Source organism: Cotesia typhae, unplaced genomic scaffold (assembly GCF_013202065.1).
Source record: "Cotesia typhae breed Kobodo isofemale line unplaced genomic scaffold, CoteBio_Ctyphae contig_81, whole genome shotgun sequence".
Taxonomy (NCBI): domain Eukaryota; kingdom Metazoa; phylum Arthropoda; class Insecta; order Hymenoptera; family Braconidae; genus Cotesia; species Cotesia typhae.
Genome location: NW_027423768.1, coordinates 374,722 through 390,265, shown reverse-complemented (window position 1 = coordinate 390,265; position 15,544 = coordinate 374,722). Strand labels below are relative to the sequence as shown.

The following is a 15,544-nucleotide window of genomic DNA, read 5'->3' as shown; positions in this document are numbered from 1 at the left end:
TTGCTGGGGATTATTTTCAAATACAAAAAAAAAAAAGGCTAAGATTCAACTGGAATCCAAAAAGAGATGGATGAAAAAATTTTTTTTTATTTTTAATCAGCAAAATTATTTTTCTTTAAAAAAGAGCCCAATCTCGACTGGAGCAAGAAAAAATGATTGAAAAATTTTATTATTAATTTTCAATCAACAAAATTATTATAAAAAAATAAATGGGCCCAAGTCTCAACCGGACCCAAACAAACGGATAAAAATTTTTATTACTTACTTAATTTGCTGGAAATTATCTTTAAAAACGAAAAAATGCCCAAGACTCGATCGGATCCAAAAAAATAACAGTACAAAAATTTTTCCTTATTTTCAATCAGCAAAATTGTTTCTTTTAAAAAAGGCCCAATCTCGACTGGAGCAAAAAAATGATTAAAAAATTTTATTATTAATTTTCAATCAACAAAATTATTTAAAAAAAAATAGTCCGCAGACTCAACCGGACCCAAACAAACAGATAGATAGTTTTAATTACTTATTTATTTTGATGGGAATTATTTTAAAAAACGAAGAAAATCGCCCAAGACTCGACCGGACCCAAAAAAAAAAATAAATTGAAAAATTTTGTTTTCATTTTCAATCAGCCAAATTAATTTCTTTTCGAAACAAGGCCCAATCTCAAACAGACTAAGAGAAACTAATTAAAAAATTTTATTTTTTATTATTAATCAAATATTATTTAAAAAAGAAAATAAGCCACAGACTTAACCGGACTTAAACAAACGGATAGAAAATTTTTATTACTTACTTAATTTGCTGGAAATTATCTTTAAAAACGAAAAAATGCTCAAGACTCCATCAGACCGAAAGGAGATGAATAAAAAAATTTTACTATTCATTTTTAATCATCATAATTAACTTTTTTATAATAAAAGGCTCAATTTCGACCGGACCCAGAAAAAATGATCCAAAAATTTTATTTTTATTGTTGATCATCAAAACTAATTAAAAAAACAAATGAGGCCCTAGACTCAACTGGACCCAAACAAACGGATAAATAATTTTTATTACTTATTTATTTTGCAGGAAATTATTTTTGAAAACGATAAAAATGCCCTAGACTCGACCAGACCCGAAATAAAATAAATTGAAAATCTTTGTTTTTCTATTTTTAATCAGCAAAATTATTTTCCTTTGAAAAAGGGCCTGATCTCGACTGGAGCAAGAAAAATAATTGAAAAGTTTTATAATGAATTTTTAATCAACAAAATTTTTTAAAAAAGAAAATAGGCCCCAGACTTAACTGGACCCAAACAAACGGAAAGAAAACTTTTATTCCTGTTTTTTTGTTGGGAATTATTTTTCGAAACAAAAAAATTGCCCAAGACTCGACCGGACCCGAAAAAGATAAATCGAAAATTTTATTTCTAAATATTAATTAACTAAATTATTAAGAAAAAAATAGACCCAAGACGCAGCAGGACCCAAATAAACGGATAGAAATTTTTATTACTTGATCACCAAGATTAATTTTCCTTGAAAAGAAAGGCCCAATCTCAAACAGACTTCGAATAACTGATTGAAAAATTTTATTATCAATTATTAATTAACAACATTATTCTTAAAAAAAAATTAATAGGCCCCAGACTCAATCGGACCCAAACAAACGGATCGAAAACTTTTATTTCCCATTCATTTTGCTAGGAATTATTTTTAAAAACGAAAAAATGCCCAAGACTCGACCAGAGCCAAGAATAGAAGAATGCAAAAAAATTTATTTTCTCTTTTCAATAACAAACAAAAATTTATTGAACAAAAATCAGCCTAATCTTGACAAGACGATAAAAAACTGATTGAAAAAATTATTATCAATTATTAATTGACAAAATTATTTCAAAAAAGAAAATAGGCCCCAGACTCAACCGGACCAAAACGAACAGATAGAAAATTTTTATTACTTATTTCTTATGCTCGGAATAATTTTTGAAAACAGAAGGAATTGCCCAAGACTCAACCGGACCCAACCAAACGGATGGAAAACTTTCATTTCTCATTTATTTTGCTGGGAATTATTCTGTAAAATAATTTTTCAATTAATCGTCAGGTAAAATGTCAAAAAATAAATTAAAACAAACATTGAACTCAAGTCCCAATAATTTTGATATTTTAATTAAAATTATTTTTTAATTAATTGACAGGTAAAATGTCAAATAAGGAATTGAAAAAAAAATCGCTCTCGAGTCCTGATAATTTTGATATTTTTATTAAAATTATTTATCAGTTAATTAACAGGTAAAATGTCAACTAATAAATTAAAAAAAAAAATTGAACTCAAGTCCGAATAATTTTGATATTTTTATTAGAATTATCTATCAGTGAATTAACAGGTAGAGTGTCAAATTATAAATTAAGAAAAAAATTGAACTCAAGTCCGAATAATTTTGATATTTTTATTAGAATTATCTATCGGTGAATTAACAGGTAGAATGTCAAATTATAAATTAAGAAAAAAATTGAACTCAAGTCCGAACAATTTTGATATTTTTATAAAAATTATTTTTAATTAATTGACAGGTAAATAAATAATAAATTAAAAAAAAAAAAAAATTGAACTCAGGTCCTGATAATTTTGATATTTTAATTAAAGTTGTTTATCAATCAATTGACTGTTAAAATCCTGAATAATAAATTAAAAATAAATCGCACTCATGTTCTCATAATTTTGATCTTATAATTGAAATAAATTTCTAATGAATTGACGGGTAAAATCCCAAGTATCAAATTAAGTAGTAATCGCACCCAAGCCCTGATAATTTTGATATTTTAATTTAAATTATTTATCACTTAATTGATAGGTAAAATGTCAAATGATAAATTAACAAAACATTGAATTCAAGTCCTTATAATTTTGATATTTCAATTTAAATATTCTTTTTATTCACTGACAGGTAAAATGTCGAAGAAAATATGAAAAAGAAATGGCATTCACGTTTTAGTAATTTTGATATTTTAGTTTCCCTTTTTCTTAGCAAAGAAATCATTTCAAAAAAATCTACAGGTGTTTCGGCAGTTCAAGGATAACTTTACTTTAATGTTATTAGTTTGCATTCACATCATTACACTTTACTCCTTTTATTAAGCAAACGTGAATGTAAAAATTCGGCGGTCTTAAGGTCGACTATTACTACTTAGTTTCCTCTAGTACTCATTCGATTAATAATTCTGATGACTTTCATGCTTTTTACTACGTGCAAGAGGTTCCATCCTTTCTGTTTGCAACTAATCTTTGGCTTACTACAAATTGCCTGATTCATTTTATCAAAAATAAAATTTTTTTACTAATGTGAATAGTCATATAAAATGCAAACTAGAAAATTTTATTATTTTTCCCTAATTTTATAAACAACAAATTAATTAAAAATATCTTCGAGTATTCTGTCACTGTTTTATACTTATTATTATTATCCTAATTGTTGTCAGAGTTTTTCTGTCTCTGTTTCTGTCTTTATTCCTCTCATTCAGCGATGTTCGTCTCTTTAAATTTATTTTTTCCGCGGATTTCCCTGATCGCTTTTTTTTCTCTCTTCTCGTTGACGATTTTATTTGTTTTGAGATTTCATTTGTTATTATCTAATTATGGGTTAAATTTTGCGTTCATGTCAGTCTTACAACTCATTTTCTGACAGCATCTCATTACCTCTGCATACTTTTATTGTGTTTTATTAATTCTGCGTTTAATATTAATTACCATTATGGCTTTTTATACAGCCGCTGAGTATACTGAAATGTTGATCATTTACGGTGAGTGTAATCGAAACGCTGAAGCTGCTGTCCGTGAATATCGCGAAAGATTTCCAAATCGCGAACGCTTTCCCAACCGCAGTGTGTTTTTGCGTTTAATTCAACGGGCTCGCGAAAATGGTTGCCTGGTACCCGTTGATAGTGAGCGTGTCGGTCGCCCTCGTCGGATACCTGTTCAGGTAGAGGAACAAGTACTCGATGCCGTCAATGCTGATCCCGGTACCAGCACTCGAAGACTCGAGCGTCGGCTTCCTGTTTCTCGATCTACGATTAACCGTATCACCCGTGCAAATAAGATTCATCCGTACCACAAACGAAAGGTGCAGAAACTTGAAGCTGGTGATTATGCTTTGCGGAGAACGTTTTGCCAATTTATTATCAACAGCCACGCTGCCGATCCGACGTTTCTCGAAAATGTTTTGTGGACGGATGAATCGTTATTTACTCGTGAGGGTTGTTTCAATCCGCACAACGTCCACTGGTATGCGGAGGAGAATCCTCACATGACGGTGAACCGTAATTTTCAGAACAAGTGGAAAATCAACATGTGGGGAGGAATAATCGGCGACACTGTGCTACTATACGAATTACCGGAAACCATGAACGTAAGTTTAATTAAAAATTTACACAATTAAAAAATTTCGCGCTTCAGAAAATTTTCTCCACTCAGTTTACCGTTAAAACTTCAATGTAAAATTCTTCGACACTTTGCAAATATTGAAATTATTCGAATAATATTTTTGTGTTTGAAAATAAGATTTTTATTTTTGTAAATTAATTCTTTATAATACCTAATTTTTCATAAAAATTCTTTGGAAGAGTTTTTCTTTCTTAATTTGTTAAAATAAAGGAAAATTTTCTGGGGTAACTTCTGTTGTTGATGCGAAAATATTTCGAAAAATTCGTTCAAATAATTTTTCATTAAAATTGAAAAATCCCTACGAGTAAACTTCGTTTTATCTGTTAAAATTTTAGAAAATTATTTTTAAAATTTTTAACAAAATTTCCCTTTGGTTTAAATTAAAGAAATTTTTAACTCCCTGATTTTCTCACTTTCACAGTCGAAATTTTTCGTTATTACAGAGTGCTCAGTATCTCTTGTTTTTGGGAGGAAATTTACCCCAGCTTCTAGCAGGAGTTAATCCTCAACCGACGTGGTTTCAACAGGATGGTGCGCCGTGCCACTCATCTGGGGACATAACCAATTTCTTAAATGCCCAGTATGGCCAACAGTGGCTGGGGAGGTATGGTCCAGTGAGATGGCCACCAAGATCACCAGACTTGACTCCGCTCGATTACTACTTGTGGGGTTTCATGAAGGAAGGGGTATATTTTGATGAACCTGCAGATCAAATGGAAACAATGGCAAGGATCATGGCTGCACGAGAACTAATAACGCCGGAAATCCTGCAGTGTGTTCGGGAAAACCTTTTGGAGCGGTGTCATCGGTGCTTAGAAAGGAATGGAGGCCATTTTGAGAACCTTATGGATTAATGATTTTTTTTTTTTTTTAATTTACAAATTCTCAATCAATTTTATTATACAGATTTTTGTTATTTTTGTTATTTTATTGTTTTTTTTTATTTTTGAGAATTTGATAATAAAGTTCATAATTTTAGTACAGAAAAGGAATTTTGTTATTTGAGGTTTTACCTATCAATGAATTAATGAATAATCTTAATCAGAATATGAAAATTATCAGGACTTGAGTGCAATTATTTTTGAATTTTTTTATTTGACAATTAACCTGTCAATTAATTAGAAAATAATTTAAATTAAAATATCGAAATTATTAGGACTTGAGTTCAATGTTTCTTTTAATTAATTTTTGAAATTTTACCTGTCAATTAATGGAAAACTAATTTTAATTAAAATATCAAAATTATCACGTCGTGATTGCAATTTCTTTTTATTTTTTTATTTGACATTTTACCTGTCAATTAATTAAAAAATAATTTTAATTTAAATATCAAAACTATCAGGATTTGAGTGCAATTTTTTAAATTTTTTACTTGGAATTTTACTTGTCAATTAATTGAAAAATAATTTTAATTAAAATATCAAAATTATCAGCTCGTAATTGCTATTTCTTTTTGATTTTTTTCTTGGAAATTTAACTGTCAATTGAATAGGAAATAATTTTAATTAAAATTCCAGAATTATCAAGACTGAGGACTGATTTTTTCTTTAATTTTTTGATTTGACTTTTTACCAGTTAATTAATTGAAAAATAATATTAATTGAAATTTTAAAATTATCAGGTTTTGAATGGAATTTTTTCAAATTTGTTTACTTGGAATTTTACCTGTTAATCAATAGAAAAATAATTTTAATTAAAATATCAAAATTATCAGGTCGTGATTGCTATTTCTTTTTGATTTTTTTCTTGGAATTTTATCTGTTAATCAATTAAAAAACAATTTTAATCAAAATTTTAAAATTATCAGGTCGTGATTGCAATTTCTTTCTAAATTTTTTATTTGACTTTTAACCTGTCAATTAATTGAAAAATAATTTTGATCAAAATATCGAAACTATCAGGTTTTGAGTGCAATTTCTTTTTTATTTTTGTATTTGACATTTTACCTGTCAATTAATTGAAAAATAATTTTAATTAAAATTTTCAAATTATCAGGTCGTGATTGCAATTTCTTTTTTATTTTTTTATTTGACATTTTACCTGTCAATTAATTGAAAAATAATTTTAATTAAAATATCAAAATTATCAGGTCGTGATTGCTATTTCTTTTTGATTTTTTTCTTGGAAATTTAACTGTCAATTGAATAGGAAATAATTTTAATTGAAATTCCAGAATTATTAAGACTGAGGACTGATTTTTTCTTTAATTTTTTTATTTGACTTTTTACCGGTCAATTAATTGAAAAATAATTTCAACTAAAATTTTAAAATTATCAGGTCGTGATTGCAATTTCTATTTTATTTTTCTATTTGACATTTTACCTGTCAATTAATTGAAAAATAATTTTAATCAAAATATCGAAATTATCAGGTTTTGAGTGCAATTTTTTCAAATTTGTTTACTTGGAATTTTACCTGTTAATCAATCAAAAATAATTTTAATTAAAATATAAAAATTATCAGGTCGTGATTGCAATTTCTTTTTTATTTTTGCATTTGACATTTTACCGGTCAATTACTCGAGTAAATATTTTGATTACAATATCAAGGACTTGAGTGCAAGTTCTTTTCAATTCTTTTATTCAAGATTTTACTAGTCAATTAATCAATCAGTAATTCTAATCAAAATAATCAAATTGTCAGAACTTGAGAACAATTCTATGTTAATTTTTTCATTTGAGATTTTACCTGTCAATTTTTCGACATCTAAATTCGATTACAATAATAAATCCATCAGGACGAATGTAATTTCTGTATTTCAGATTTTACATGTCAATTGATTAATTAATAATTTTAATTTAAATAATTAAATTATCAGTAGTGGAGTACAATTTCTTGTTAATTTTTTGATTTTAGACTGTACTTGTAGATTGATCAATCATTAATTTTAATTGAAATAATAAAAAAATTATCACGTCTTGAGGGCAATTCCTTTTTAATTTGTTATTCGAGATTTTGCTAGTCAATTTATTAATTAATAATTTTAATTTGAATTTTGGTGATTTTCTAATTATTTAAATTTATTGACGCTAACAAAATCAAGAAAAAAATTCTTCAATCCTTTTACTTAGGTCCAGTCGACTCTTGTGCCTTCTTTTAAAAATCATTCTTTATTCGTCAAAAGTAAATAATAAAAGTTTCCAATGTCTTTTCGAGGTCGAGACAAGTCTTGGCCATTCTTTTCGTTCTCCATAATTTCCCTTCCAATTCAAATGAAAAAATAAAAATTTCTTATACGTTCATTCGGCTACGGTTGAGTCTAGGGCCTCATTTGTTTTTTTAATTAGTTTTGATGATCAACAATAAAAATAAAATTTTTGGATCATTTTTTCTGGGTCCGGTCGAAATTGAGCCTTTTATTATAAAAAAGTTAATTATGATGATTAAAAATGAATAGTAAAATTTTTTTTATTCATCTCCCTTTCGGTCTGATGGAGTCTTGAGCATTTTTTTCGTTTTTAAAGATAATTTCCAGCAAATTAAGTAAGTAATAAAAATTTTCTATCCGTTTGTTTAAGTCCGGTTAAGTCTGTGGCTTATTTTCTTTTTTTAAATAATATTTGATTAATAATAAAAAATAAAATTTTTTAATTAGTTTCTCTTAGTCTGTTTGAGATTGGGCCTTGTTTCGAAAAGAAATTAATTTGGCTGATTGAAAATGAAAACAAAATTTTTCAATTTATTTTTTTTTTTGGGTCCGGTCGAGTCTTGGGCGATTTTCTTCGTTTTTAAAATAATTCCCATCAAAATAAATAAGTAATTAAAACTATCTATCTGTTTGTTTGGGTCCGGTTGAGTCTGCGGACTATTTTTTTTTTTAAATAATTTTGTTGATTGAAAATTAATAATAAAATTTTTTAATCATTTTTTTTTGCTCCAGTCGAGATTGGGCCTTTTTTAAAAGAAACAATTTTGCTGATTGAAAATAAGGAAAAATTTTTGTACTGTTATTTTTTTGGATCCGATCGAGTCTTGGGCATTTTTTTCGTTTTTAAAGATAATTTCCAGCAAATTAAGTAAGTAATAAAAATTTTTATCCGTTTGTTTGGGTCCGGTTGAGACTTGGGCCCATTTATTTTTTATAATAATTTTGTTGATTGAAAATTAATAATAAAATTTTTCAATCATTTTTTCTTGCTCCAGTCGAGATTGGGCTCTTTTTTAAAGAAAAATAATTTTGCTGATTAAAAATAAAAAAATTTTTTCATCCATCTCTTTTTGGATTCCAGTTGAATCTTAGCCTTTTTTTTTTTTTTTTGTATTTGAAAATAATCCCCAGCAAAATAAATGAGAATTAAAAATTTACTCTCCGTTTCTGTGGGTCTGGTTAAATCTTGGGCCTTTTTATTTTTTTATTAAATTTTTTCGAATAAAAATAAAAATTAAAATTTTTTCCTCTGTCTTAGAGTACCCGGTTAGCTTTAATTCAGCGTTACAACGCCTCCAATAATGCTGCGATACACGGACACACACTCATACATTAAGCCGTCCGCTTGCGACCTCATACATCCACTCATTCACACTTACGTACTCGGCTCATAGCGTCACAATCCCCTCTCATGCTCGGCTTTGTGTGAGCGAGTAAGCTGCTATTGCAGCATCTCACTCTCGCGTCTCCTCTACTTCCCCGCTCATTTTCATTTCTCGAATAGCGCGCTTCTGATTGGCTATCGTTTTTAATTCATAACTCAAATTCTATGGCCCAAAAAAATTTTTGGCTCAGGAACTTTCGATTCAGTATTTTTTTCTCTATCGACCCCAACAATTACTCCCGCCACTTCAGAGACACCCTGTATAAATGTGCAAAGTATATCAAAAATGCTTGTGGGTACTCAAATAAAATCTCTTAATAATTATAACATTGAAATGAACTTATATTTTTTGAAATTTCAATAGTTCACAAGATACAAGGTTATTTTTAATTAATTAAAACTTTTAGAATATATAAAATCTTTTGTTAATTATTGACATTACTTAAAATATGAGCTCATTTTTCTGTTACATTTATCAAAAGCTTTAATTTTAGTACACACATGTATTTTTGATATATTTTTCATACATTCATGTATATAATATACATAAATATATAAAATATATGAAAAATGCATGTGGGTACTTAAATGAAAGGTCTTGATAAGTATAATACTCGAATGAACTTATATCTTTTGTAATTTCAATAGTCCCCAACATACAAGGTAATTTTTAAATAATAAAAACTCTTACAATACATAAAATATTCTATTGATAACTGACATTATTTAAAATATTAGCTCATCTTTGTTTTACACTTATAAAAATCTCTAATTTAAGTACTCACATACATTTTAGTTATATTTTTCATATATATATATTTATATAATAAATATTTTAAATATATGAAAAATACATGTGAGTACTCGAATAAGAGCTTTTCATAAGTTTAACACTAGAATCAACTTATATTTTTTGTACTTCGTTCACAAGATACAAGATAGTTTTTAAATAATTAAAACTCTTACAATATATAAAATCTTCTGTTAATTACTGACATTATTTAAAATTAGTTCAACATTTAATAGTTTAACATTTTATTTTCTTTTATTTGAATTGAGATACATGAATATAATAATAATAATTATAATTAAGTAATTAAGTAAGTTAATAGTAATTATGTAGTAATTAGCAAAATACAAACAAAACCATAATTATTATAATAATATTGTTTAAAATGATAGTTATATCAATATATGAAATAATTTTAGAAAAAAAAAGCTTGAAAGAAGATTAAATTAAGTTTTTAATGGCTACGTTGTTTCAAATTTTGAATATGAGACCTTATTTGTGCCGCAGTTCTGGATTTCAGGACATCATTTTCCTTAATTATAGCAACGCATTGTTTTACAGATGGTAATGTTACCATCTTACAAAGCTTGCCAAATTTTTTCTCTAATATTTTATTTTCTTCGTTTGTCCTCCTGCGACGTAGAATCTTGCTGGGTTTAAATCCTATAATTAAACAAAAAATATTATTTTACAATTCTTGTGGCGAGAGATATTATTATTATTATTATTATTATTATTATTATTATTATTATTATTATTATTATTATTATTCGCATACTTTTAGATTTATTAACTTTAGACTCTCCACTACTACTATTATTATCATCAGAAGTTTGATTATCAGTCAATGAAGGAGCATCAGTACGAGAGATATTTTCATCAGCATCGTCATCGTCGTCACTACTGTCACTATTCTCGTCCTCGCTGACATCGTTAGGGTCATATGTGTTGTCATCATCATTACCTAAGGCAGCCAGTAACATCTTTGACACTTCCGTTATTTCAGTCACTGGAACAGGGATCTGGTAGTAACTTTTATGAATTTCTTTCGCGTGACCCATAAAATTCGCTAGTTTATTAATTTGGCAATCTTCTACATTCAAAAGTGATGTATAAGTGGCAACGTGCTTTCTTAAGTTTGTGCCGCGAAGGGCACTTGGCATTTCCGCTCCACAATCATTGGCAAATCGTCTCATTAACGGACAAGCGCGTATATATTTTTAGCACTACTGTTTAGTCCCGGTACGCTAAAGATAAATTCATTATCATCTTGAACACCTGCTTGTTTCCGAAAAGCTAAGATTTGGTCGAGACATTTTACTGCCAGAGGATTCAATAGCACAGGAAGGAACCTCCCTCGTTTACCTCTAACTGTTAACCGAACAAATTGATTTGCAAACTTCTTTGAGGCATCTGACAGATTGTTGTACATTTCGTTGTCAACATGGCCCTTTAAGCCTTCTTTATTTTGGTAATTAGTTATTGGTAGTCTTTCAATCTCACCTGCCCTACGGCGATTAAAAATTTGAATTGAAATGAGAGTACATTGGGTTAGAAGTATCCACGCATGTAAATTAAATCCATCTTTCAAAATTTCTAAGCAAGTTAAACTTTCTTTATTTAAGTAATCATATAATAATTTGATGTCTTCCTTGGAAGGAAGAATTACTTTTTTCAATAGTCTTTGCTCATTTCGATCATCTTCAGCTTTTTTGTTTATCAAAAGAGGAACTTCTTCCAACCACAGCAACAGAAAATCCTCTGCTAACTTTTTTCTTTATTCATCTTGTATTTTCACACATTCAGCCCGATACTTTTTGCAGCACTTAATCACTAGGGTAACTAAATTTTTAGCTACAGCTGGAGTTTTGAAAGTCATCGAAGCTGTATCCCAGTTTGCAACATTCCTTAAGCTTTTTATAATCACATCATAGTTTTGAGGTCTGAAAATATCTTGAAATTCAGTAATTTTATTATCATTTGACATAATTTCTAGTTTTAAGCGTCCTAACAACCGAAGTTGTGCTCTCATTCCGTCATGTTGATGCTTCAAAGCATATTTTTCAGTCAGCTTGTTACCAAATTTAATGATTAGCTCATCATAACGAATTGATCTTGAAACATCGTCATCACGTAAAATGGGAAATATTTCATTGCGCAGCATGTCATTTGCTATCTCATGAATAAAACCGGTAACACGACGGCCTGAAACGAGAATATCACGAGCTAGCTTATTACGTCCTGTTTGGCAGTTTTTGGCATGAAACCGAATCGTTTGATTTGGAAAAAAACCTTTACACATTGTACAGCATGTGTAATCTTCTGACGTATTAGTTGAGTTTTCTTGGCGACGTCTTGGGAGTATCAAAATACCAGAATTTAAATCTTTATCAGTATTGTGAAGAAAGTCACCTTTTCTACGAATCATATCGATGATCTTCAGTCGTTGAAAATGATGTTTTGGTAAAAAAAGAAAACTTCTAACATCTTTTTCTGTTTTATGTTTCAGCATCAAATGACGAGCAAATTTGCTTTGTAAAGTTTTGCAATATGGACAAAAGTGTTTCTTAGTTTTGTGTTCCCGATGAGCAGCTTGAGGACCGTTAGGATTAAGATCATTAGCATTAGCAGTATAAGAAGCATAAGGAACATTTAACTTTCGTATATCTAATGAACTTTTCAATAACGGTGGTGATTTTTTCAGATTAATTTTCTTCATAATAGGTGTTTGTAAAGGACTTTCGTTTGTAGTATTCAATGGGTTGTACGACGAATCTTGAGCTTTGGTCATACTTTCCCCTTTATCATTGCTAGCATCGGTGATACTTTCCTCGTTATCATTTTCTGTCAAATTGGTTATTAAGTTATCAGGAACGTTCGTCACACTATATGTATCATTTGTATTGATATTTTCAGAATTATGATTGGAAGAATGCTCTATACCCTCGGTAGACTTATCAATGTTGGAATTATAAGAGTTGACAACATTTGATTCGACATTCTCTGAAGAATCATATGGCCAATTAGGTCCTAATTTGTTCAATTCTTCTGAATAACCACTAGGTGGTGGACTTTCATTCGTACTATTCATATTATTTTTGTCAGTTAGATTCGAAGCATCCAAACGAACTGAAGTGTTAGATAAACTATTCGTAGGTGTCTCAGGAACAAAATTATTTATTTTCATATCGTGATGTTTTTTAGAAAAATCAGAAAAATCAGACTTATCATTATTAATCATTTTACTATCCTCAAGGATCGATGATAATCCTAGATTATCCGAACAAGTAGATGAAGAATTTAAAGGTGTTGAAGAATTGACACAATATCTTTTAGTATCTTGAGTTGAACTACCAAGTTGGGAAGAAGGAAGAAGCGTTGAATTATCAGCTGTACCAGTCTTAGAGTCTTGAAGGACCATTTTGGATACTAAATAAAATAAATTAAATTAATATTTTATAAAATAATTAAAAAAACTTCAACGAACTATGTTATAAAACATTATATACTTTGATAACATTCAGACTATGATGATGTTATGATACTATACAAGTCAATTTATTTTTGCATTTAAAAATAATGAACTATTTTTTAAAAATTTCAGTTGTTTAGCTTCTTGAAAGTAATATATCTATCACTTTACTATACGAAAATAAAAAAATCTAAATTTTCAATTATATAATTTCCGTGTATTATAATTCATAACTCTTTCCACATTAGGAATGAAAAACTATCAATCATAAAAATTCAAAATAAAAAAACTCTATTTTTTAATTTCTATATTTATAACAAATTTGAAAACAAATAAATTTAATTTCTGTAATTTATAATACTTTTTAATTTTATAGGAGATTATAGAATCTACGAGCCTACAGAAAAATTAATGTATTTAATAAGTTAATAGTTATATTCGATTGAATTAAGTTAATAAATTAATGTATTAACTATAAAAAAAATTGAGGTAATATCTTATTTATGAGATAAAAAAATTTTTGAAAGAAAAATTTAGACAAAAAATACCAAATTTTCAATAATACAAAAACTTGAATATTTGTTGAATATATTCACATAAAACTATTTCTTAACAGTAATTATAAAATTCTATACTTGCTGCTTTTAAAACATCTGTAGTATTCATAACTTGATCAGTTTGATTCGTATTCTGATCAGTAGAGCGGCTGACTGCTGATTTTTTTTTACTGGAGATTAATTTCACCGGAAAGTGATTTAAGTTCTGCTTCGTCAGGAAATTATTATCAATCTTGCCTAGCACTAAACAAAAATTTAGGTTAATAGTTATAAAGAAATAAATAAAATATTCGAAAAATATTTACTTTTCAGAACATGGGAAAAATTTTTTTAATTATTACATGTCTTATATATCATCAATAATCAAATCGTATCTCTATTTTCTAATTTAATTATAGAATATTTGGAAGCTAAAAATATTAAGGAATATCTACTTAGATAACAAAAATTTCAAATTTCAACATCAAATAGACCGATTAAATGCTTTATTAGCTTTAAAATTTAGATTGTATTTTACCTGCTATTTGTGATAAATTAACAGTTTTCATTTTCTTGCTAACTTTAATCAAATTTTGATCAGAAGGAAAAATAATTTCTGATTTTTTTCTTATAGTAGTTGACTTCAACGAGTTGACATTCAATTTTTTATCTTTCACATCACCCTCTGAAGATTTAGGTAACGCTGAAACATAGACTTAATTAATAAATTAAAAATAATCGCGATAATATGCTAACGCTGGAATGGAAAAAAATTTTAAATTTTATTATTCATTAAAAATAATTCAGAATATTTTTTAAGCTTAGTTTATAAAAAAATTCCTTAGAATTCCTAAAAATAAATTAACTCAATTTTTTTTTCTTTAACTAATCTATTATTATTATATTGTTATTCTGTTTATTTTTAATTTATTATTAATATGTTGTTATTATTTATCTGCTTTTAGTAGCTGAGAAAATTTTATTAAATTTTTTTTTTTTCAAAAACATACTATTTTTATAAGTATTGAAAGAAAAACCCATCTAGAAAATGTTTAGAAAAGTAAAAAATAGGAATACGTAAATTAACTTTTAGTTCTTCAAAATTCCACAAAAAAATCTGTTGTTTGAGCTGCCTTAATTAAAATTCCAAAAATCATTCAATAGTAACCATCAAATAATACCAAAAAAATAAAAAATTTTCAATAATCACCTTGAACTCTCAATAAATTTTTAACGCATTTTTTTTGATCGGGTTGTTGATTAGAACCTTTGTTTAAAGTTCTAGTTGCAGTTAGCTTGAATGCATCGCATGATAATTTCTTTTCAGCAATGTCATTTGATCTTTTGATCTACAAATCATCATTGACAGTCTTTCTTGATGCTGGAATAATAACTTTAATTAATGATTTCAAAATAACATAAATAATACAGTAATGCTTGAATAGAAAGGATTCATTTTTTTTTATCGAAAACTATTTCATTACTTATTTTTAATGCTACATGGAAAAAAATTGACTATTAAATCCGGAGAAAAAGATGCTACCTTATATTTATTTATTCAATATACCAAACATTTGTATCTTCAAAAATTTAATATGTTTCTTTTTTTCGGGAATTTTTCTTTTAATAACTTTATTCTAACAAAAAAAAAAATTTTTTTTTAATTATTAAAAGATAAGCTATCAATAGTATGATTAGTAATGAAAAAATAAAATTATTTTAAAACTACTATTAGTATTGCCCAATTATCAAAAAAATTTGATTCTATTCAATTAACAAGGTAAAAAT

The 15,544-nt window shown here is 27.5% G+C and overlaps 2 protein-coding genes across 2 annotated transcripts; both read right to left on the bottom strand.

Annotated features, from left to right (window-relative positions):
* Window positions 1-10,046: 10,046 nt before the first annotated feature.
* Window positions 10,047-10,962, bottom strand: LOC141533035 (uncharacterized). The gene is made up of 2 exons (XM_074251691.1): window positions 10,527-10,962; window positions 10,047-10,411 (listed from the first exon to the last, which is right to left on the bottom strand). The coding sequence occupies exons 1-2, from the start codon at window positions 10,942-10,944 to the stop codon at window positions 10,203-10,205; spliced, it is 627 nt and encodes a 208-aa protein (XP_074107792.1). The 5' UTR covers window positions 10,945-10,962; the 3' UTR covers window positions 10,047-10,202.
* A 23-nt stretch (window positions 10,963-10,985) lies between these two features.
* Window positions 10,986-15,077, bottom strand: LOC141533034 (uncharacterized). The gene is made up of 4 exons (XM_074251690.1): window positions 14,967-15,077; window positions 14,295-14,459; window positions 13,856-14,020; window positions 10,986-13,177 (listed from the first exon to the last, which is right to left on the bottom strand). Exons 2-4 carry the CDS (start codon window positions 14,323-14,325, stop codon window positions 11,526-11,528), a joined length of 1,848 nt encoding a protein of 615 aa, XP_074107791.1. The 5' UTR covers window positions 14,326-14,459; window positions 14,967-15,077; the 3' UTR covers window positions 10,986-11,525.
* Between the last annotated feature and the right edge of the window lie 467 nt (window positions 15,078-15,544).